Source organism: Petromyzon marinus, unplaced genomic scaffold (genome assembly GCF_048934315.1).
Source record: "Petromyzon marinus isolate PM22_M1 ecotype Great Lakes invasive population unplaced genomic scaffold, UKy_Petmar_22M1.pri1.0 PM_G_Scaffold_11, whole genome shotgun sequence".
NCBI classification, from domain to species: domain Eukaryota; kingdom Metazoa; phylum Chordata; class Hyperoartia; order Petromyzontiformes; family Petromyzontidae; genus Petromyzon; species Petromyzon marinus.
Genome location: NW_027422662.1, coordinates 2263235 through 2288856, shown reverse-complemented (window position 1 = coordinate 2288856; position 25622 = coordinate 2263235). Strand labels below are relative to the sequence as shown.

Here is a 25622-nt window from a genome sequence, read left to right as displayed (position 1 = left end):
GCTTGAGGAACAAAGGAACTCAAAATCGAATTGACAACAAAGAAAAGCGTGATTATGAAATCGACTATCAAGTAAAAGTGGAGGATTGTGCGGAGAGCGAAGACACCTGTACACTGCAGAGAGCGCAGCCGCGCCCTGAACGGTGAAAACAACATAAAGGAACGAGGAAAGAAGGACGAAGAAGTCCAAATAAAATAAAGAAAGTGATCACAAATTGTGTGTAAAGCAAGACACTGTTGGTGAAAAATACATCCTGAAAAAAAGGGTGAGAAAATAAAAGTTTTAGAGGTAAGGCCAGGAGCTTCGGGTGAAACACGTCTCTCTCCATCCCCCCTCCCTCCCTCCCTCCCTCCCCCCCTCCCTCCCTCCCCTCCCTCCCTCCCTCCCTCCCCTCCCCTCCCTCCCTCCCTCCCTCTCCTCCCTCCCTCCCTCCCTCTCCTCCCTTCCTCCCTCCCTCCCTCCCTCCCCTCCCTCCCTCCCTCCCTCCCCTCCCTCCCCTCCCTCCCTCTCCTCCCTCCCTCCCTCCCCTCCCTCTCCTCCCTCCCTCCCCTCCCCTCCCCTCCCTCCCCTCCCTCCTCCCTCCCTCCCTCCCTCCCTCCCTCCCTCCCTCCCTCCCTCCCTTCCTCCCTCCCTCCCTCCCTCCCTCCCTCCCCTCCCTTCCTCCCTCCCTCCCTCCCTCCCTCCCTCTCCTCCCTCCCTCCCTCCCTCTCCTTCCCTCCCCTCCCTCCCTCCCTCCCCTCCTCCTCCCCTCCCTCCCTTCCCTCCCCTCCCATTTGCGCTTCAGGTTCCGGTGGAGCAAAGACGGCCGGCGTTTTGACCCAGGCTGGGACCCCAACGTGAAGCAACACGGGAATGGCTCCGGCACTTTCACCGTGGACACGGCGGCGGTGTTGGCCGCATCCGGCGGCCAACACGACGCTATGGAGGCCTACGAGGGGGTCTACCGATGCTTGGCGGAGAACGGCATGGAACGGCCCTCACCGCCAACATCGCCGTGCGGCTGGCTCGTGAGTAGGGGGACGAGCACCCCGGCGCGGCGCGCGGTAAACCAGCCGGCCCGGCGTGCGCCGCAGTGCCGGCCTTGCAAAGGTGCCGCTTGCTGACAGCGCTTGCCCCGACGATCTGTTAAGGCTACACGGGGGGGCGGGGGCGGCGTCTTTGTTTTTGTGCTGCAGGTGCCCCAGCGTGGCCCCTTGAGGACCTGAGCCCCGTATTCACCGTGGAGGGCTCCCCGGCCGTGCTGCGCTGTAACCCTCCCCACGGCTTTCCCCCTCCCCGACATCTTCTGGTTGGACGGCTGTGAGTACCACGGTGGATAGGAAGATGTTGACTACCTCTCCTGGTACGCGGGAGGTCGTGGGTTTGATCCCGACCCTGACGACGCCTGCTGCTGCGTATTTGGAGTTTGAGGTGTCTCTCATCATCATTGCGATGGCTAGGAGATGTTGACTACCTTGCCTGGTATGCAGGGCTTCTTGCTCTTTCCTACTGATGCTGATGTAAATGCAGAGACGACGACTACAATTTCACATTCAGGTTGTCGAGCCAGGCAAGCGAGAAGTGGAGTGCATCATTGCCATGATGTATCCTTCCAGATTTGTGAAACGGGGGGGCAGTGCGTCGTTATACGTTGTACAGGGGCTCTTCTGCTGCCATGGACTTGCGCGGCGGATGATGCTGCTGATGATGCTGATGATGATGCTGATGATGAAGCTGCTGATGATGATGCTGCTGATGATGATGCTGTTGATGATGCTGATGATACTGCTGATGATGCTGATGATGATGCTGATAATGATGCTGCTGATGATGATCCTGATGATGCTGCTGATGATGATACTGATGATGACGCTGATGCGGATTTAGTGGTGGACTTCTGTTACAATTCAGTTTCATGGCTCATCGGATTCCTCCTCCTGCAGTCTAAAGATTCTCGTTCCGATCCCCTTTCATCCCCCCCCCCCCTTACCCCCGGCGTGCTGCTGGCGCTGCAGCCATGCAGAGAGTGCGGCTGGATGCTCGAGTGTCCCAGAGCCTGGATGGCGACCTGTACTTTGCCAACGTGCTCCCCGGGGACGTGGACTACTACGTGTGCTGCACCCGCTATCCGCGCACTGGAACCATCCAGCAGAAGGAGCCGATTTGGCTGATCGTTAAACCCGGTGAGCGGCGGTGGTGGCAGCGATCGCCGGCAGGGCACGTGTGTGTACGTGCGTGCGTCTGTGTGTACGTGTGTACGTGTGTGCGTGTGTGTGCACGTGTGTGTGTACCTGGTGCGACGTGTAAATATCACCATTTGGAGAGACAAAGGCGGTTGGGCGTGGTGCTGGCCACCAACCCCCTCGTGTGCCATGCCGGCCTTCATAGGTGCTGCTCGCTAACAGCACTTGCCCCAACAGTCTGTTACAGGCTATATGGGGGCATCCTTCCAATCCTGTGGAACCTGTCCAGTGCCCAGACTGATTATGATGTCATGTAGGGCAGTCTGAGCACAATAGCCACCCTCCCTCAGCATTTCACTTGGGAGATCATCTCTTCCTGGTCATCCCCACTTTGCCTCATGATGTTTTCCAGGCTGAAGGATTTCCCCTCCCCCAAGACCTCACAGAAATGCTCAGCAATTCTGCAAACCTGTTCCTGGGGGTCGAACATCGGATCACTTTTCTTTCCCCTAATGATGGTGATGGGTATGGTGCTGCAAGTTACTTTTTTGATGGAGTTAAAGAGTGATATGTGATCGCGGGCCACTGAGGCCGATTCCATCGCCTCAATAACCGAGGGAAGGCTGCGGTAAGCCTCCTCATTTTCTGACGTGGGATGCTCTAGACCAGGGGTCTCCAACCCCCGGACCGGTACCGGTATCGGTCCCTGGGCTGTTAGGAACTGGGCCGCACAGCAGCAGGAGGTGAGCGGTGAGTCCACGCGTGGCCCGCCCCCAATATTTTATTATTTACCACTTTTGTCCGCGCCTCTTTCCCACACTGCGCACTCAGGCACAGTGTTGGTATAAAGCCCACAAGCTCTAACCCCTAGTAGCCACAAGGAGTAAGCCCACAAGCTCTAACCCCTAGTAGCCACAAGGAGTAAGCCCACAAGCTCTAACCCCTAATAGCCACAATGAGTAAGCCCACAAGCTCTAACCCCTAGTAGCCACAATGAGTTTAAAAACAAATGTCGCTGGAGAGCTTCTTTGAAAAGGGGGAAAGACCCAATGATGAACCACCCCCCCCCCCCCCCCCCGGTCCGTGAGTAAATCGTCTTCCACGAAACCGGTCCCTGGTCCCAAAAAGGTCGGGGGGCTGCTGCTCTAGGCGATGAAAGTGGGCCTGGATCATCTTTTGTGGGGGCATAAGTAACCTCGACCACAACTCCTCGCCTCTGGTTGATGGGAAGGTGAGCTCAAAGTAGCCTGGGGCTTACGGCTTCCCACGCCTCACCGCCACGCTCCCACACCCCCTTCATTATTTTGCTCAGAAGAAGAGCCACTCCCTGTTGTTTGGCAGTCTCCTGCCCCGAGTAGAAGGTTGTTTACCCCTCATGGTGGCAGGAGCCAGAGCCGGTCCACCGGACCTCCTGAGTACCACAGAGATCCAGGCGGTATTTGTCCAGCTCTCGGCAGAGTAGTGGCAGCCTCTCATCCGCAGTCAGCGTTGGAACATTCCACGTGACCACCCGCAGTAGCTTTTTGTTATTTCTGGAGGAACCCCAAGGGTAAGGATTCAGTCTCCTGGCTCCGTCAAATGGGGTTTGGCCAGGAGACGTCATAGTCGCCTGTCCCCCCGCTAGAATATTTTTTATGGTTTTGTGCTAATTAATTGAAGGTGGAGGGATGACCAGCCCCTTGCACCCGTTCAGAGCCCCCATTTGGCCGCTGTGGTGGTTACAAACGCCACGAGGGAAATGTTCGATTGAAATTGGTCCTCCCCCCATGGCACTGCTCACCGCAGCGTTACCGTCCGGCACCAACGAGGAGGTAGGGGGTTGTTTCGCTCGACTTGACAAAGATCAACCCCGTATGGCCTTAACAGACTGTTGTTAGCGAGCACCTGTGAAGGCCAACACGGGACACAAGGGGGTGGCTAACACCACGCCCGGCCGCCTTTGTCTCCCCGGTGGCGATGTTTACTACAAAACGCACCAGGCACTCGTTTGAGGCTGATTCGACCTAAGGTACGCCCAGGATCGATTCAGATAATCAAAATGTTGGCTGTGAGCGAGAATCAAACTCGGGTCAGCGGGGTCGGAGCGCAGCATAGTGCTAACCACTACACTACCTATCCACCCACCCACTCCCCTACACACGCACACACACACAGCTCATCCGTCGAAGAGACGTCCGGTGTTTGTGGAGCCTGGGGGTGAGACAAGCAGCAAGCTGGTGCTTCAGGGAGAAACGCTACTGCTGGGGTGCATCGTTCAAGGGCTGTACGTACACACACAACAACAACCGCCATTCACCACTAAGTAGCGGTGACGTCACCACGATGCTTGTGCCAGGCTATGTGCACGTTGAGGCCACGTGAAGTGTCGAACGCCCGCTGGCAAGAGGTCACGGGGCAGACTCAGGTGCCACGGGTCGACTGACTGAGATGACTGGCTGATGCACCACCTGTGCCCCCTACTGTGCCAACCTGCTGTGCTTTAGCCACCCGGCGCTCCGCTCGTTGTTGAGAGCATCGCTCCTCCGCCCTCCGTTGTTGTTGAGGGCGACTGCCTCCAAATGCCCAGTAGCGTCCTTCACGAGCCTCCTCCACAGAGGCCGATCTTGACACCGCTGGTACCAGTCATCGGCAACTCCACTCAGCTCCACGTCCTCCTGTACCACATCACTCCATCTCTTCTCTAGCCCATGCCGCGCCCGTATAGCCCCCTCGATCCGGCCGAAGAAAATCTGTTTAGGCATGCTCTTGGGTCTTTCGGTAAAGTCACGTAGATAGAAAAATATAAAATAAATCACGACGTTTCGATCGCAACACAAGCAAATATATTTCTCCTGCCTCAGCAGTTTGCCTGCTGTATTTTTTCACCTCAAGATGATTGCTTGTGTTGCGATGGAAACGTCGTGATTTTTAAAATTATTTTTCTATCTACGTGACTTTACCGACAGACCCAAGAGGTTGAATTCCTGCAGTCACGAAAGCTGTTTAGGCATGCGGTATCTGGGCATGCAGGCTACATGACCCAGCCAACGCAGCCGTGCCTGCCAGAGGAGCTCACCGATGGGACTTTGTCCAGATCTTTCAAGGATTTGTGAGCTCACACAATCCAGCCTGGTTAAACCCAGGATGGATCGTAGGCAGGCCAGCCTAAATGTTTCTAACCGGCAAATATGTTCCATTAGGGGATCCACGTTTCGCAAGCGTAGAGAAGGGAGGGAATGACTGTGGCCGAGAAGACCTGAAGCTTCGTGCGGAGCGACAGACCAGGTAGCTTCCACACAGCGTTAGGCAACCAATGAAAAGACATTGCCGCTCGACTGATTCGAAGTGAGACCTCTGCTGCCAAACCGGAGCCGGTCATGAGCACACTCCCAGGTATGAGAAACTCTTCACTCTTTCTACAATTGGGAGTTGTGGGGGTGGAGTGTCTGATGGGACAACATACCCAGGCAGGTGCTTAGTTTTAGTGGGGCTGATGGTAAGGCCCAACCTCTTAGTGGCAAGCTCCGGGTTCAGCAGCAGCGCCTCCAACTCCTCCTCTGAGTGAGCAGCAATTACCAGATCATCGGCTGTTGAGCAATAGGGCGCCATCCCTTGACCGCACCTGGGCATCGATCAGCCTCCCATTGTATCTGTACCAGATGGAAATTTCTCCGGTACAGCCACCGAAGGTTTTACGAACTACGTGGTCGAAATTGATGTTTAATAATGTGGGAGCCAGAGGACATCCCTGTGGCACAACAAGGTAAAAAGGGAATGACTCCGACTCCCAGTCACTTAGTTTTACCCGGTGCCCGCTCACCATCATGAAGGTCCTTAATAATTGTGAGCAGAGGGTCAGGGACTCCAAATGTACGAAGAATAACCCAAAGCCCAGGCCTACTGATGGTATCATAGGCCTTGACCAGGTCAATAAAGCAAAGATGTAGATCTTGTTGGAATTGCCTATACCTCTGCTGTAGCAGACAGACAGAAAATATGGCATCTGTGCAGGACCGCCCTTTCCTGAAACCGCATTGGGGCTCCGCACGCCTCTCCTCAGCGTGCATGGCAAGGCAATGTTGAATAATCCTTGCCAGGACCTTTCCCAACACACTGAGGAGTGAGATGCCCTTGTAGTTGTTACAGTCTGTGCAGTCCCCCTTCTTAAGGAGGGGGACCACCAGGGCATCCTTCCAATCCTGCGGAACCCGTCCAGTAGTCCAGACTGTTATGATGTCATGGAGGGCAGTCTGTGCACACTCACTTTGTGCCACGGTGTTTTCCAGGCTGAGGGATTTCCCCTCCCCCAGGACCTCACAGAAATGCTCAGCAAATCTGCAAAACTGTTCCTGCGGGTCGGAGATTGGATCGCTGTTCTTTCCCCTGATGAGGGTAATAGGTGTGGCGCTGCAGGTAAATTTTTTGATGGAGTGAAAGAGCAATTTGTGAATGCGGGCCATTAAGGCAGACTCCATCTCCTTAGCAACCTGCGACCACCACCCATCCTTGCAGCACCTCACGGCTCTCCGAACCTCCGAGCGAAGGCTGCGGTAAGCCTCGTCATTCTCTGACGTGGGATGCTGTAGACGTTGAGAGTGGGCCTGTCGCTTTTTCTCAGTCAGCCTGAACACCTGTCAGCCTGGGTCTCTGGGGAGGTCTGGACCGTGTACCCAAAGCAGCTATTGCAGCTGCATGAGCCACAGTCCTAAACCTCGCCCATTTCCCCTCGACATCAGGAGGAGTGGGGGACGATGCCAACCCCAGCCGCAAGCGATGATGAAATTCTCGCTTGCAACTTTCATCAGCTAGCTGAGACCAGGCCACTATGGGTTTTAATGGGGTCCTGGGTGTACACCCACCACCGGAGTGGAAGAATGGCAGGCGCATCTTACAGATGACAAGTCGATGGTCAATGGGCAGATCAGCTCCACGGTAGATCCTGGTGTCAAGGACATGGGCTCGCATCCGCTGTTCCGTCACTATGTAGTCCAGCAGATGTTCTTGCTTGGACCCGGCATGCATCCATGATGTTGTGTGGATGCTCCGATGCCGGAACGGCTTGTTGGTAATTACAAGCCCATGGGCTGCACAAAAATCTAGCAGCCTCCTGTTGTTATTGAGCTGATCTGGCCCATGCCCTCCAATCACCCCAGACCAGATGCCAGCATCATTATCAACGCGGGCATTGAAGTCACCCAACAAGATGACTATCCCGAGGGGCCACTTTAGCCAGCACCTGTGACAGGAGGTCATAGAAGGCATCTGACTCGTCGGCTTTGCTTGCATCCCTCCATGGATGTTCGTCTTCGGTGGGGGCATATGTAACCACGACTACCACTCCTCGTCTCCGGTTGATGGGAAGGCGAGCCTTCTTTTGAACAAAAGAATGAAGGGGGCGTGGGAGCGTGGCGGTGAGGTGTGGGAAGCTGAAAGCCCCAGGCTACGTACACACACACACGTACATACACGCACGTACACACACGTACACACACACACGCACGTACACACACGCGACACGACTATTCACTTCACTACTGTACACTACACTGCTATGCACCACACTTTACACTACACTACGTAATATCCTACGCTAGTTTCGCACGCACACCCACGAATGTGTGTGCGCGTGCGTGTGAGTACACGTGCATGCGCATCCACGTGCGTGCATTCCCCCGCTTGCGTGCGCGCAGCCCCACACCGCAGCTTCGCTGGGCCAAGGTGGACGGGGAGCTTCCAAGTGGCCGCATCACCTTCGGTGCCTTCAACCAGACGCTGGTGATCCGCCACGTGTTGGCGGCCCACGCCGGTGACTACCGGTGCCACGCCAGCAACAGCGAGGGCAGAGCCCTGCACACCTTCACCGTCACCGTGGAAGGTGCCTCAGGGGCGACGGAGGGAGCGGTGGCACGGCGGTTAGCGAACCCTGCGGCCCAAGTCGTGGCGACGATTATCTCGACCGGTACCCGGGCCTCTGCTAGCTCGACTCGACCTCAAATGAGTACCCCCCCCCCTCCTTCCCCCCTCCTTCCCCCTCCTTCCCCCCTCCTTCCCCCCTCCTTCCCCCTCCTTGCCCCCTCCTTGCCCCCTCCTTGCCCCCTCCATCCCCTCTCCTTCCCCCTCCTCCCCCCCTCCTTCCCCCTCCTTCCCCCCTCCTTCTCCCCTCCTTCCCCCCTCCTTCCCCCTCCTTGCCCCCTCCTTGCCCCCTCCTTGCCCCCTCCTTCCCCTCTCCTTCCCCCTCCTTCACCCCCTCCTTCCCCCTCCTTCCCCTCTCCTTCCCCTCTCCTTCCCCCCTCCTTCCCCCTCCTTCCCCCCCCTCCCCCCCTCCTCCTCCTCCTCGTGTTTTCCCGACCGCTGCAGCCAAGCCTTACTGGATCGCTCCCGAGCCAGAGAGCCGCGTCTACGCTCCGTGGGACACCGTGGAGCTCGCCTGCCTCGCCGACGGAATCCCCAAACCGCTCGTCCGCTGGTTCTTCAACGGCATCCCCGTCAACGGTGTGTTGCCTCCTTACCCGCTCGTCCAACCTACGCGCTTGCTCACTACCCACTGACTTTGCTCGTCCACACGCTCATCCACTCTCGTACGCTCGCTCACTCGCTGACAGCTTATCACACGCTCGCTCACTCGCTGACAGCCTATCACACGCTCACTCACTCACAGCCTATCACACGCTCGCACACTCACAGCCTATCACACGCTCGCACACTCACAGTCTATCACACGCTCGCACACTCATAGTCTATTACACGCTCACTCACGCATAGCCTATCAACAACAACAACAACCGCCATTCGCCACTAAGTGGCGGTGACGTCACCACGACGCTTGTGCCAGGCTATGTGCACCCTGAGGCCACGTGAAGTGTCGAACGCCCACTGGCAGGAGATCACAGGGCAGACCCAGGTGCCACGGGTCGACTGACTGAGATGACTGGCTGATGCACCACCTGTGCCCCCTACTGTGCCAACCCGCTGTGCTTCAGCCACCCGGCGCTCTGCTCGTTGTTGTGAGCATCGCTCCTCCGCCCTCCGTTGTTGTTGGAGGGTGACTACCTCCAACTGCCCAGTAGCGTCCTTCACGAGCCTCCTCCACAGAGGCCGATCTTGACACCGCTGGTACCAGTCATCGGCAAGTCCATTCAGCTTCACGTCCTCCTGTACCACATCACTCCATCTCTAATCTAGCCCGTGCCGCGCCTGTTTAGCCCCCTCAATCCGGCCGAACAAAAGCTGTTTCGCAAGCGGTGGCTGGGCATGCGGGCTTCATGACCCAGCCATCGCAGCCTTGCCCGCCAGAGGAGCTCACCGATGGGACCTTGCCCAGATCTTTCAAGGATTTGTGAGCTCTTCACACAATCCAGTCTGGTTAAACCCAGGATGGATCGTAGGCAGGCCAGCCTAAATGTTTCTAACCGGCGAAGATGTTCCATTAGGGGGGTCCACGTTTCGCAAGCGTAGAGAAGGGAGGGAATGACCGTGGCCGAGAAGACCTGAAGCTTAGTGCGGAGCGACAGAGCAGGTAGCTTCCACACAGCGTTACGCAACCGATGAAAAGATATTGCCGCTCGACTGATTCGGAGTGAGACCTCTGCTGTTAAACTGCAGCCAGTCATAAGCACACTGCCCAGGTATGGGAAACTCTCCAATCTCTCCACAACTGCCCCATCACCGATTGGGAGTTGTGGGGGTGGAGTGTCCGATGGTACAAAATACCCAGGCAGGTGCTTAGTTTTGGTGGGGCTGATGGTAAGGCCCAACCTCTTAGTGGCACGCTCCAGTCTCAGCAGCAGCGTCTCCTATTCCTCCTCTGAATTAGCAGCTATTACCAAATCATCAGCATACATAACGTGGTTGAGCAATAGGGAGCCATCCCTTGACCGCACCCGGGCATCGATCAGCCTCCCATTATATCTGTACCATATGGAGATTCCCCCGGTACAGCTATTGAAGGCTTCACAAACTACGTGGTCAAAATAGATGTTAAATACTGTGGGAGCCAGAGGACATCCCTGTCGCACCCCAAGGTGTACAGGGAATGGCTCTGACTCCCGGCCACGTAGTTTTACCCGGGCCCGCTCACCATCATGAAGGTCCTTAATGATCGTGAGCAGAGGGTCAGGTACTCCAAAAGCACGAAGAACAACCCAGAGCCCAGGCCTACTGATGGTATCATAGGCCTTGACCAGGTCAATAAAGCAGAGATGTAGGTCTTGTTGGAATTCCCTACACCTCTGCTGTAGCAGACAGACAGAAAATATGGCATCTGTGCAGGACCGCCCTTTCCTGAAACCGCATTGGGGCTCCGCAAGCCTCTCCTCAGCGTGCCTGGCAAGGCGATGTTGAATAATCCTTGCCCCTGTAGTTGTTACAGTCTGTGCGGTCCCTCTTCTTAAAGAGGGGGACCACCAGGGCATCCTTCCAATCCTGCAGAGCCCGTCCAGTGGTCCAGACTGTTGAATAGATGTCATATAGGGCAGTCTGTGCACAAACGCCACCCTCCCTCAGCATTTCGCTTGGGAGATCATCTCTGCCCGCTGCCTTTCCTGGTCTCAGACTCCGGATCGCCTTCAGTACTTCCTCAACAGATGGCACCTCAGCCAGCCACTCACAGGAGGTGACTTCTTCCAATATTTGAGGCACCGCAGCCTCAGCAGGGTCATTCTCACTTTGTGCCATGATGTTTTCCTGGCTGAGGAATTTTCCCTCCCCTAGGACCTCACAGAAATGCTCAGCAAATCTGCAAACCTGTTCCTGGGGGTCGGAGATTGGATCACCGTTTTTTCCCCTAATGATGGTAATAGGTGTGGTGCTGCAGGTTACTTTTTTGATGGAGTTAAATCGAGATTTGTGATCACGGGCCACGGAGGCAGACTCCATCTCCTCAGCAACCCACGACCACCACCTATCCTTGCAGCGCCTCACGGCTCTCCGAACCTCCGAGCGAAGGCTGCGGTAAGCCTCCTCATTCTCTGACGTGGGATTCTGTAGCCGATGACAGTGGGCCTGTTGCTTTTTCTCAACCATCCTGAACAACTCCTCTGTCAGCCAGGGTCTCTGGGGAAGTCTGGACTGCGTACCCAAAGCAGCCATTGCAGCTGCATGAGTCACAGTCCTAGACCTCGCCCATTTACCCTCGACATCAGGAGGAGTCGGGGACGATGCCAATCCCAGCCGCAAGCGATGATGAAATTCTCGCTTGCAACTTTCATCAGATAACTGAGACCAGGCCACTTTAGGTTGGAATGGGGTCCTGGGTGTACACCCACCACTGGAGTGGAAGAATGGCAGGCGCATCTTACAGATGACTAGTCGATGGTCAGAGGGCAGATCAGCTCCACGGTAGGTCCTGGTGTCAAGGACATGGGCTCGCATCCGCTGGTCCGTCACTATGTAGTCCAGCAGGTGTTCTTGCTTGGACCCGGCATGTATCCATGATGTTGTGTCGATGCGCCGATGCCGGAACAAGCCCATAGGCTGCACACAAATCTAGCAGCCTCCTACCATTGTTATTGAGCTGATCTGGCCCATGCCCTCCAATCACTCCAGACCAGGTGCCAGCATCATGACCAACTCGGGCATTGAAGTCACCGAACATGATGACTCTATCCCGAGGGGCCACTTTAGCCAGCAACTGTGACAGGAGGTCATAGAAGGCATCTGACTCGGCTTTGCCTGCATCCCTCCACGGATGTTCATCTTCGGTGGGGGCATAAGTAACCATGACCACCATTCCTCGTCTCCGGTTGATGGGAAGGCGAGCCCAAAGTAGCCTGGGGCTTACAGCTTCCCACACCTCACCGCCACGCTCCCACGCCCCCTTCATTCTTTTGTTCAAAAGAAGAGCCACACCCTGTTGTTTGGCAGTCTGCTGCCCCGAGTAGAGGACTGTCCACCCCTCATGGTGGCAGGAGCCAGAGCCAGTCCACCGGACCTCCTGAATGCCACACAGATCCAGGCGGTACCGGTCCAGCTCCCGACAGAGGAGTGACAGCCTCTCCTCCGCAGTGAGCGATCCAACATTCCACGTGGCCACCTGTGGTGGTTTTTCGTTGTTTCTGGAGCAGCCCCGAGAGTAGATATTCAATCTCCTGGCTCCGCCAATTGGGGTTTGGCCAGGAGACGTCATAGACGCCTGGCCCCCCGGGGCCTCCGGCACAAGAATATTAGTTATATACTTAATTCGCGGTTTAGTGGTAATTAATTGAAGGTGGAGGGGTTACCAGCCCCTCGCACCCGTCTAGAGCCCCCGTTTAGCCCCTGTGGTGGACACAGATGCCATGAGGGGAGGTGCCAATCGAGATTGGAACTCCCCCCACAGCACTGTCCACGACAGAGTTGCCCGTCCGGCTCCGCGAGGAGGTAGGGGGTTGTTTTGCCGGACTCATAGTCTATCACACGCTCACTCACTCACAACCTATCACTTGCTCACTCACTCATAGCCTGAGAATAGGTTTTCCCCTTTTTTCTGACAACAATACAGCTGTGTTAAGATGTTAAAACACCAAACTGAAACCTTTTACAAGGAATCATGTCTGCATTAACCACAACATATACTGGTGGTCAGAATGCAAACAAAAACATACTCTGAATCGTGTCAAGGCTCCACACACACACAAAGAGTGCCGGGTGTCGTGTGTCGCTGCGCGGTGGAGCAGAGGCCCCCGTGGTGTCCGGGCGGAGCGTGGACGGCGACTCCCTGTCCCTGAGGCGGCTGGACGGGGGAGCCACCGGCGTGTACCAGTGTGAGGCCTCAAACCGGCATGGCACCATCCTGGCCAACGCCTACGTCAAAGTGCCAGGTGAGCGGGGGGCGGGGGGGAGTGACTGGGAGGGGGAAGGAGGAGGAGGACGGAGGACGAGGAGGGAGGTAGGAAGAGGGAGGAGGAGTATGGGGAGGAGGAGGAGTATGGAGAGGAGGAGGAGTATGGGGAGGAGGTGGGAGGAGGAGGAGTATGGGGAGGAGTATGGGGAAGAGGAGGAGTATGGGGAGGAGGAGTATGGGGAGGAGGAGGAGTATGGGGAGGAGGAGGAGTATGGGGAGGAGGAGGAGAATGAGGAGGAGGAGGTCCTTGACTGGACAGACGGCTGTAGGTCGCCCCCCTCTAGGCAGGGCACTTTGGACCGACTCTGACGGACGACCCCTCCGGCTGGCTGTCTGTGCCCCCCACCCCTCCCACAGCCGTGCCCCCACAGATGCTGTCGGAGCAAAATAGGCTGTACGTGGCGAGGGAGGGAGAGGCGGTGTACATGGAGTGCGCGGTGTTTTCGTGGCCGCCCGCCGAGTTCCTGTGGTGAGACGGAACGCTGCCCTGGCTCCTTCCCTCTCCGTCTCTCTCTCTCTCTCCGCTCACTTAGACGATTGTTTATTTGAACCTTATGGTGGTTCCCCGGGGTATCATAGTACCTCGGCACTCACGTAATGTGCGTGATGCAGTCATTTTTAGTCTGGTGATGGCCGGCGATGCGGCAGTCGACTCATCTCGACGAGCCGCGCGTGATTCGCCGCTCAAAGTTAAATTTTAACGGTGACGGGTTTTTTTACGCTGATGTTTGGCGTTTCCAGATCGCGGAGTGTGGCACTGATTTCGGATCGATTGGTACCCCAGTCACGGAGTTAAGTAACACCTCGGTAAAAAAATAGCGTCCCAGAAATAAAAGATTCCAATCGCCTCGGCCATGTTCTTTGGGGGGTGTTTTCCAGTAAAGTCACGTAGATCGGTTCACAGAAAAATAACGAAAAACCAAAAACTGCGACGTTTTGATCGCAACGCAAGCGGTCGTTTATAAGAGGGGTAGTCGGCGCGCGAAATGGCTGTGTCGGTGTAAATGCTGTGAACGCGCAAGTTTGAAATGGGCGTAAAATTCAACTAACTAAGGTGGTAGGATGGGAACATCATAGCCAGTCATGACTTGAACTGGTTGATAACGTCCTTCACTTTGTACCCATCTCCTCAGTTGAAATTGTGTCCGTTTCTATATGTATATGGATGGCTTCACGAACAAATATTTTGTTGATGGCCAGCGGGCTTGCAAAGTACCTTCGTCTTAGAGGAATCTACTTCGCGTGAGCCAGTTGGTATCATTCGCTACCGCGGGGGTACCGCCATGAGGATAGTTTCACCATCTAATGGCCACTGAGCTACGGAGCGCTTTATACTGTGTAGGAACCTCCTGGTTGATTGTTGTTGTGTCCGTCAGTCGTGCATCCAATCATGGGAGGGGTGGGGCTGGGTGGGGAGGGTGGGGCTGGGTGGGGGGAGGGGCTGGGTGGGGCTGGGTGGGGAGGGGCTGGGTGGGGAGGGTGGGGCTGGGTGGGGGGAGGGGCTGGGTGGGGCTGGGTGTGGAGGGGCTGGTCACCCCGTGGTGTCCTTTTAAAACTCAACGTTTAACCTACTCACGCCGGCTTGTGCCCGCCCTCACAGTCGGAATGCACCACGTGGTGCCGCCATTGACCCTGGCCATTGACCGAGCAACCCAACGTTCCTACTACCAGCTCCCTCCCTCCGCAGGAGAATGTGTTATCAGAAGCAGCCATGTCGCAAACGACAGCCCCGACGAAGTGGCTCGTTTGTTCGGCAAAGGATGCCTCGGGCGCTCGTTATGCCACGAGGGCTGTGCCTACGTCAGACTTCTTTCGCACCCTACGTGGCCAATCGTGCTCATCGGAGGTGCGGGAGTTTGGTCGATTTCGTGAATATCACCGGCAGGTTTCACTCTCTACCCCCCTCCCCCTCTCTCTCTCTCTGCCTGCGCCACACACCGCCAGGTTCAAGGACTCACGGAACCTCCGCCTGCAGGACGAGCGCCACCGGACCTTCAACAACGGCACCCTGCGCGTCATTGCCGCGCGGCGTGAGGACACGGACTCGTACGTGTGCATCGCCGTCAACGACGTGGACTCCAGACTGCTGAGGGTGCACCTCCTCGTCGAAGGTTAGCAAAGCCCGGCCGGTCGCCTTTGTCTTCCCGGCGCTAACGACATTTACTACGCACCGCACCAGGTACTCGTTTGAGGCCGAGTCGACCTAGGGGAGGCCCAGGACCGGTTCAGGTAATGGTCACCGGGGTTTGTGGTCGTGAGCGGGAATCGAACTCGGGTCGCCGGGATCGTAGCGCAAACCACAACACCACCTCCACCACCACCACTACCACCCCCTCCACCATCATCATCAACACCACCACCACCACCACCCCCTCCACCACCCCCTCCACCATCATCATCAACACCACCTCCACCACCACCACCCCCCCCTCCACCATTATCATCAACACAACCTCAACCACCAGCACCACCCCCTCCACCACCCCCTCCACCATCATCATCAACACCACCTCCACCACCACCCCCTCCACCACCCCCTCCACCATCATCATCAACACCACCACCACCACCACCCTCTCCACCACCTCCTCCACCACCCCCTCCACCATCATCATCAACACCACCACCACCACTACCACCCCCTCCACCATCATCATCAACACCACCTCCACCACCACCACTACCACCCCCTCCACCATCATCATCAACACCACCTCCACCAGCACCACCACCACCCCCTCCACCATCATCATCAACACCACCTCCACCACCACCCCCTCCACCATCATCATCAACACCACCACCACCACTACCACCCCCTCCACCATCATCATCAACACCACCTCCACCAGCACCACCACCACCCCCTCCACCATCATCATCAACACCACCTCCACCACCACCCCCTCCACCATCATCATCAACACCACCTCCACCACCCCCACCACCCCCACCACCACCCCCTCCACCATCATCATCAACACCACCTCCACCACCACCCCCTCCACCACCCCCTCCACCATCAACACCACCACCACCCTCACCACCTCCACCACTACCACCTCCACCAGCACCACCCCCTCCACCACCCTCTCCACCATCATCATCACCACCCCATCACCTTGTTGTATATTTTTGGCCTTTTCCAAAATTTGTATTAAGCATAATTCTGCCAATATCTTTTTAAAAATAATCAATCGCGGTGTCGCTTGGGGCAAAAGGGAGTGATGCGAACCCCCTCCCCTCACACAGCAGCCGCCTTTCACACTCAGGACTAGGCAATTATACCTCCCTGATTAGCATAAATTACGTGCATAATTACATAAATTAGCATAAATTCGGATAATTAGACATTGTCCCATTTTTATTTTATTTCTGTTAATTTTTCTAGACCCGACATATACAACAACCTCCACCCCCACCACCCCTAACACCACCACCACCCCCCCACAGTGGTGGATGATGGCGAGGAGGACCAGGAGGTGGAGGAGGATTATGGCGAGGAAGAGGGCAAGGAGGAGGAGAGCCAGGAGGATGATGAGGAGGAGCAGGGTGAAGAGGAGGGCCAGGAAGAGGGCAAGGAGGAGGACGATGAGGAGGAGCAGGGTGAAGAGGAGGGCCAGGAAGAGGGCAAGGAGGAGGACGATGAGGAGGAGCAGGGTGAAGAGGAGGGCCAGGAAGAGGTCAAAGCTGAGGAGGCGGAGAGCCAGGAGGATGATGAGGAGGAGCAGGGTGAAGAGGAGGGCCAGGAAGAGGGCAAGGAGGAGGAGGAGGACGATGAGGAGGAGCAGGGTGAAGAGGAGGGCCAGGACGAGGGCAAGGAGGACTCTGCTGACAGGGCGGAGGCCACCACCGCCCCCGACGCCGGTGGCGGCCGTGACGGTGGTGCTGACGAGGGCGACGACGACGAGGGCGACGACGAGCTGTTAGCAACCTCGCCAGGTACGCGGGAGGGCGGTGGCTCCGATCGCCTGATCACCCTGACGATGCAAATGGCTGGGGTCAGCCCAATGCACTGGGTTTAAATGACCGGGTTTCAGCCACTCCGTGAATCTCCATTGGCTGGTCAGGTTCCCAAGTGCATGCTCCATTCATGTTTGGATTCAATGTTAAAGGCTCCCATAGACTTCAATGTTAAAGGCTCCCATAGACTTCAATGTTAAAGTCTCCCATAGACTTCAATGTTAAAAGCTCCCATAGACTTCAATGTTAAAGGCTCCCACAGACTTCAATGTTAAAGTCTCGAGTAGACTTCAATGTTAAAGGCTCCCATAGACTTCAATGTTAAAGGCTCCCATATACTTCAATGTTAAAGGCTCCCATATACTTCAATGTTCAAGGCTCCTATAGACTTCAATGTTAAAAGCTCCCATAGACTTCAATGTTAAAGGCTCCCATAGACTTCAATGTTAAAGTCTCACATAGACTTGAATGTTAAAGGCTCCCATAGACTTCAATGTTAAAGGCTCCCATATACTTCAATGTTAAAGGCTCCCATAGACTTCAATGTTAAAGGCTCACATAGACTTCAATGTTAAAGGCTCCCATATACTTCAATGTTAAAGGTTCCCATAGACTTCAATGTTAAAGGCACCCATAGAATTCAATGTTACAGGCTCCCATAGACTTCAATGCTACAGGCTCCCATAGACTTCAATGTTAAAGGCTCCCATAGACTTCAATGTTAAAAGCTCCCATAGACTGCAATGCTAAAGGCTCCCATAGACTTCAATGTTAAAGTCTCGCATAGACTTCAATGTTAAAGGCTCCCATAGACTTCAATGTTAAAGGCTCCCATATACTTCAATGTTAAGGGCTCCCATAGACTTCAATGTTAAAGGCTCCAATAGACTTCAATGTTAAAGGCTCCCATATACTTCAATGTTAAAGGCTCCCATAGACTTCAATATTAAAGGCTCCCATAGACTTCAATGTTAAAGGCTCCCATAGACTTCAATGTTACAGGCTCCCATAGACTTCAATGCTACAGGCTCCCATAGACTTCAATGTTAAAGGCTCCCATAGACTTCAATGTTACAGGCTCCCATAGACTTCAATGCTACAGGCTCCCATAGACTTCAATTTTAAAGGCTCCCATAGACTTCAATGTTAAAGGCTCCCATAGACTTCAATGTTAAAGGTTCCCATAGACTTCAATGTTAAAGGCTCCCATATACTTCAATGTTAAAGTCTCGCATAAACTTCAATGTTAAAGGCTCCCATAGACTTCAATGTTAAAGGCTCCCATAGACTTCAATGTTAAAGGCTCCCATAGACTTCAATGTTAAAGGCTCCCATAGACTTCAATGTTAAAGGCTCCCATATACTTCAATGTTAAAGTCTCGCATAGACTTCATTGTTAAAGGCTCCCATATACTTCAATGTTAAAGGCTCCCATATACTTCAATGTTAAAGGCTCCCATAGACTTCAATGTTAAAGGCTCCCATATACTTCAATGTTAAAGGCTCCCATAGACTTCAATGTTAAAGGCTCCCATAGACTTCAATGTTACAGGCTCCCATATTCAATGTTAAAGGCTCCCATAGACTGCAATGCTACAGGCTCCCATAGACTTCAATGTTAAAGGCTCCCATAGACTTCAATGTTAAAGGCTCCCATAGACTTCAATGTTAAAAGCTCCCATAGACTTCAATGTTAAAAGCTCCCATAGACTTCAATGTTAAAGGCTCCCATAGACTTCAATGTTAAAGTTTCGCATAGACTTCAATGTTAAAGGCTCCCATAGACTTCAATGTTAAAGGCTTCCAAGGACTTCAATGTTAAAGGCTCCCATAGACTTCAATGTTAAAAGCTCCCATAGACTTCAATGCTAAAGGCTCCCATAGACTTCAATGTTAAAGGCTCCCATCGACTTCAATGTTAAAGGCTCCCATAGACTTCAATGTTAAAGGCTCCCATAGACGTCAATGTTAAAGACTCCCATATACTTCAATGTTAAAGGCTCCCATAGACTTCAATGTTAAAGGCTCCCATAGACTTCAATGTTAAAGGCTCCCATATACTTCAATGTTAAAGTCTCGCATAGACTTCAATGTTAAAGGCTCCCATAGACTTCAATGTTAAAGGCTCCCATAGACTTCAATGTTAAAGGCTCCCATAGACTTCAATGTTAAAGGCTCCCATAGACTTCAATGTTACAGGCTCCCATAGACTTCAATGTTAAAGGCTCCCATAGACTTCAATGTTAAAGGCTCCCATAGACTTCAATGTTACAGGCTCCCATAGACTTCAATGCTACAGGCTCCCATAGACTTCAATGTTAAAGGCTCCCATAGACCTCAATGTTAAAGGCTCCCATAGACTTCAATGTTAAAAGCTCCCATAGACTGCAATGTTAAAGGCTCCCATAGACTTCAATGTTAAAGTCTCGCATAGACTTCAATGTTAAAGGCTCCCATAGACTTCAATGTTAAAGGCTTCCAAAGACTTCAATGTTAAAGGCTCCCATAGACTTCAATGTTAAAGGCTCCCATAGACTTCAATGTTAAAAGCTCCCATAGACTGCAATGCTAATGGCTCCCATAGACTTCAATGTTAAAGTCTCGCATAGACTTCAATGTTAAAGGCTCCCATAGACTTCAATGTTAAAGGCTCCCATATACTTCAATGTTAAGGGCTCCCATAGACTTCAATGTTAAAGGCTCCAATAGACTTCAATGTTAAAGGCTCCCATATACTTCAATGTTAAAGGCTCCCATAGACTTCAATATTAAAGGCTCCCATAGACTTCAATGTTAAAGGCTCCCATAGACTTCAATGTTACAGGCTCCCATAGACTTCAATGCTACAGGCTCCCATAGACTTCAATGTTAAAGGCTCCCATAGACTTCAATGTTACAGGCTCCCATAGACTTCAATGCTACAGGCTCCCATAGACTTCAATTTTAAAGGCTCCCATAGACTTCAATGTTAAAGGCTCCCATAGACTTCAATGTTAAAGGTTCCCATAGACTTCAATGTTAAAGGCTCCCATATACTTCAATGTTAAAGTCTCGCATAAACTTCAATGTTAAAGGCTCCCATAGACTTCAATGTTAAAGGCTCCCATAGACTTCAATGTTAAAGGCTCCCATAAACTTCAATGTTAAAGGCTCCCATAGACTTCAATGTTAAAGGCTCCCATATACTTCAATGTTAAAGTCTCGCATAGACTTCATTGTTAAAGGCTCCCATAGACTTCAATGTTAAAGGCTCCCATATACTTCAATGTTAAAGGCTCCCATAGACTTCAATGTTAAAGGCTCCCATATACTTCAATGTTAAAGGCTCCCATAGACTTCAATGTTAAAGGCTCCCATAGACTTCAATGTTACAGGCTCCCATAGACTTCAATGTTAAAGGCTCCCATAGACTGCAATGCTACAGGCTCCCATAGACTTCAATGTTAAAGGCTCCCATAGACTTCAATGTTAAACGCTCCCATAGACTTCAATGTTAAAAGCTCCCATAGACTTCAATGTTAAAGGCTCCCATAGACTTCAATGTTAAAGTTTTGCATAGACTTCAATGTTAAAGGCTCCCATAGACTTCAATGTTAAAGGCTTCCAAAGACTTCAATGTTAAAGGCTCCCATAGACTTCAATGTTATAAGCTCCCATAGACTTCAATGCTAAAGGCTCCCATAGACTTCAATGTTAAAGGCTCCCATAGACTTCAATGTTAAAGGCTCCCATAGACTTCAATGTTAAAGGCTCCCATAGACGTCAATGTTAAAGGCTCCCATAGACTTCAATGTTACAGGCTCCCATAGACTTCAATGTTAAAGGCTCCCATAGACTTCAATGTTAAAGGCTCCCATAGACTTCAATGTTAAAGGCTCCCATAGACTTCAATGTTAAAGGCTCCCATATACTTCAATGTTAGAGTCTCGCATAGACTTCAATGTTAAAGGCTCCCATAGACTTCAATGTTAAAGGCTCCCATAGACTTCAATGTTAAAGGCTCCCATAGACTTCAATGTTAAAGGCTCCCATAGACTTCAATGTTACAGGCTCCCATAGACTTCAATGTTAAAGGCTCCCATAGACTTCAATGTTAAAGGCTCCCATAGACTTCAATGTTAAAGGCTCCCATAGACTTCAATGTTAAAGGCTCCCATATACTTCAATGTTAAAGGCTCCCATAGACTTCAATGTTAAAGGCTCCCATAGACTTCAATGTTACAGGCTCCCATAGACTTCAATGTTAAAGGCTCCCATATACTTCAATGTTAAAGGCTCCCATAGACTTCAATGTTAAAGGCTCCCATAGACTTCAATGTTAAAGGCTCCCATATACTTCAATGTTAAAGTCTCGCATAAACTTCAATGTTAAAGGCTCCCATAGACTTCAATGTTAAAGGCTCCCATAGACTGCAATGCTACAGGCTCCCATAGACTTCAATGTTAAAGGCTCCCATAGACTTCAATGTTAAAGGCTCCCATAGGCTTCAATGTTAAAAGCTCCCATAGACTTCAATGTTAAAGGCTCCCATAGACTTCAATGTTAAAGTTTTGCATAGACTTCAATGTTAAAGGCTCCCATAGACTTCAATGTTAAAGGCTTCCAAAGACTTCAATGTTAAAGGCTCCCATAGACTTCAATGTTAAAGGCTCCCATAGACTTCAATGTTAAAAGCTCCCATAGACTTCAATGCTAAAGGCTCCCATAGACTTCAATGTTAAAGGCTCCCATAGACTTCAATGTTAAAGGCTCCCATAGACGTCAATGTTAAAGGCTCCCATAGACTTCAATGTTACAGGCTCCCATAGACTTCAATGTTAAAGGCTCCCATAGACTTCAATGTTAAAGGCTCCCATAGACTTCAATGTTAAAGGCTCCCATAGACTTCAATGTTAAAGGCTCCCATATACTTCAATGTTAAAGTCTCGCATAGACTTCAATGTTAAAGGCTCCCATAGACTTCAATGTTAAAGGCTCCCATAGACTTCAATGTTAAAGGCTCCCATAGACTTCAATGTTAAAGGCTCCCATAGACTTCAATGTTACAGGCTCCCATAGACTTCAATGTTAAAGGCTCTCATAGACTTCAATGTTAAAGGCTCCCATAGACTTCAATGTTAAAGGCTCCCATAGACTTCAATGTTAAAGGCTCCCATATACTTCAATGTTAAAGGCTCCCATAGACTTCAATGTTAAAGGCTCCCATAGACTTCAATGTTACAGGCTCCCATAGACTTCAATGTTACAGGCTCCCATAGACTTCAATGTTAAAGGCTCCCATATACTTCAATGTTAAAGGCTCCCATAGACTTCAATGTTAAAGGCTCCCATAGACTTCAATGTTACAGGCTCCCATAGACTTCAATGTTACAGGCTCCCATAGACTTCAATGTTAAAGGCTCCCATAGACTTCAATGTTAAAGGCTCCCATAGACTTCAATGTTAAATGCTCCCATAGACTTCAATGTTAAAGACTCCCATATACTTCAATGTTAAAGTCTCGCATAGACTTCAATGTTAAAGGCTCCCATAGACTTCAATGTTAAAGGCTCCCATAGACTTCAATGTTAAAGGCTCCCATAGACTTCAATGTTAAAGGCTCCCATAGACTTCAATGTTACAGGCTCCCCATAGACTTCAATGCAACAGGCTCCCATAGACGTCAATGTTAAAGGCTCCTATAGACTCCAATGTTACAGGCTCCCATAGACTTCAATGTTAAAGGCTCCCATAGACTTCAATGTTAAAGGCTCCCATAGACTCCAATGTTACAGGCTCCCATAGACTTCAATGTTAAAGGCTCCCATAGACTTCAATGTTAAAGTCTCCCATAGACTTCAATGTTAAAGGCTCCCATAGACTTCAATGTTAAAGGCTCCCATAGAATTCAATGTTACAGGCTCCCATAGACTTCAATGCTACAGGCTCCCATAGACTTCAATGTTAAAGGCTCCCATAGACTTCAATGTTACAGGCTCCCATAGACTGCAATGCTACAGGCTCCCATAGACTTCAATGTTAAAGGCTCCCATAGACTTCAATGTTACAGGCTCCCATAGACTTCAATGTTAAAGGCTCCCATAGACTTCAATGTTAAAGGCTCCCATAGACTTCAATGTTAAAGGCTCCCATAGACTTCAATGTTACAGGCTCCCATAGACTTCAATGTTACAGGCTCCCATAGACTTCAATGTTAAAGGCTCCCATAGACTTCAATGTTAAAGGCTCCCATAGACTTCAATGTTAAAGGCTCCCATAGACTTCAATGTTAAAGGCTCCCATAGACTTCAATGTTACAGGCTCCCCATAGACTTCAATGTTACAGGCTCCCATAGACTTCAATGTTAAAGGCTCCCATAGACTTCAATGTTAAAGGCTCCCATAGACTTCAATGTTAAAGGCTCCCATAGACTTCAATGTTAAAGACTCCCATATACTTCAATGTTAAAGTCTCGCATAGACTTCAATGTTAAAGGCTCCCATAGACTTCAATGTTAAAGGCTCCCATAGACTTCAATGTTAAAGGCTCCCATAGACTTCAATGTTAAAGGCTCCCATAGACTTCAATGTTACAGGCTCCCCATAGACTTCAATGCAACAGGCTCCCATAGACTTCAATGTTAAAGGCTCCCATAGACTCCAATGTTACAGGCTCCCATAGACTTCAATGTTAAAGGCTCCCATAGACTTCAATGTTAAAGGCTCCCATAGACTCCAATGTTACAGGCTCCCATAGACTTCAATGTTAAATGCTCCCATAGACTTCAATGTTAAAGTCTCCCATAGACTTCAATGTTAAAGGCTCCCATAGACTTCAATGTTAAAGGCTCCCATAGACTTCAATGTTACAGGCTCCAATAGACTTCAATGCTACAGGCTCCCATAGACTTCAATGTTAAAGGCTCCCATAGACTTCAATGTTACATGCTCCCATAGACTGCAATGCTACAGGCTCCCATAGACTTCAATGTTAAAGGCTCCCATAGACTTCAATGTTAAAGGCTCCCATAGACTTCAATGTTAAAGGCTCCCATAGACTTCAATGTTAAAGGCTCCCATAGACTAATGGAGATGCACACATCGAGGGCAGTCAACTAAATTGCAGGCAAAGGGAGACGGGAGAATGGTTTGACAATAAAAAATATATTCTCAGCATCGTAACTCTGGGCAGACTTTGCTGTTATGGCACAGAGCGTGGTGGGGGGTGGGGGGGTTGGTGCTCACCGCAGGAGTTCCCATCGGGCACCCAACGCCGATGTCACAGTCGGTCAAATTGCGGAAAATGCTGCGATGCGTTTCAATTCACCAGGTAGTTGAAATGGGGTTGTATGGATCGGTGAAAGATGGTGATGGCTTGTAAAGCCCTCTGGGCCTCCATCCGCCAAGCGGACACGTCGCAGGCCGCCGGATTCGGAAAGGACGGCACGGATAAACATTCCGATACCGAGGTGCAAAAACAACAACAAACGCACGGTCCCGTTTTCTTGATCGAGGTCAATGGTCGCGGGGGTCGCACGTGGGCGAGACAACTTCCCCCGCGCATCTCTCGCCGCCCGCTCCTCTCCGCACCCTCCCGCAGGGGCGACGGCGGCGGCGGCGAGGCGGGCGGCCGTCAGCAACGGGGTCCCGCGCCTCGGTGCCACGCCGGCCACGGCTTTGCTGCTCACGCTCGTGCCGACGGCGGCGCGCGCCGCGCTGCTCTGCGACGTCGCCGTCGCCACCGGCGCCGGCTCGGTTTGGTGACCGTGCAGGGCGGGAGCGCGGCGGTACGGCGGGCTGGTTTGGCGAGCCGTTGGGGGCGTCGGGGTTTGCCGTCGCCTCGTCGCGTAGACGCCCGGGCGAGTTGTCTTTTGAAGGACGCTTTTCTTTCTCGCGCTCGCAGTCTTTACGATCGCGATGCCTCTTTACATTCAGCGTTGTTCCTCGCTCCACGTACATGAACATCGTCGAGTTTCATTGCAAAGAGTCGCACGCCGTGCGCCCGCGGCGTCTCGCAAAGAGCCACACTGTACAATTTTAAATGCGAGTTGTGACAGAGCCATTCCCTGAAGTTGTTCCGTGCTGCTGCTGCTGTGCTGAAGACGTAATAATAATAATAAAGGTGGCAAGTTTAAAACTTTATGGACTGGAACTCATTTCTTGGGTTTCTCTTTCAGTTTCTTGGAGTTCCCTTTCAGTTCATTGCAGTCATCAATGACGTCTATGATGGGACCATTTTGCTGCGGGAAATAATTACGGAGTTTGATACAAATGTGTCACTTATATTTAAAATTTATAATCAAAAGTTATCACAGGTCAAGCTAATTCTGAATTAAACTTTATTAATGTATATAAATGTCGGTCGTGAAAATCCTCCATTATGTCTAAGGAGAACTCATTCCAATGATTGGCTGTACATAATTTTCCTCTATCATAAGCTGCATGTTTTTGTATATACATATTTTCGTATCATCGCTCACGTTTGATATTGTTTTAATACCTCAATGCGGTTTTAAACCTAATGCGTTATCGACCCACATCTCCTCTGTCGGAGTGTGCACATCTGAAAGGCTACCCCTTTGGCAGGCGCTGTGTTGAGAACTTGTGGTTGTGAATAGTGCTGCTGCTGCTGCTGCCAAAAATATACAAGGTGATGGGGTGGTGATGATGATGGTGGAGAGGGGGTGGTGGTGGTGGTTGAGGTTGTGTTGATGATGGT

General features: G+C 51.8%; 1 protein-coding gene across 1 annotated transcript; it reads left to right on the top strand.

The window, feature by feature from the left end:
- Positions 1–946: 946 nt before the first annotated feature.
- On the top strand, positions 947–25043 carry LOC142908963 (neuronal cell adhesion molecule-like). Its single transcript, XM_076059646.1, has 10 exons — positions 947–1007; positions 1995–2162; positions 4317–4425; positions 7832–8016; positions 8499–8633; positions 12794–12937; positions 13318–13429; positions 14905–15071; positions 16414–16902; positions 24504–25043. The coding sequence occupies exons 1-10, from the start codon at positions 947–949 to the stop codon at positions 24665–24667; spliced, it is 1734 nt and encodes a 577-aa protein (XP_075915761.1). The 3' UTR covers positions 24668–25043.
- The last annotated feature ends 579 nt before the right edge of the window (positions 25044–25622 follow it).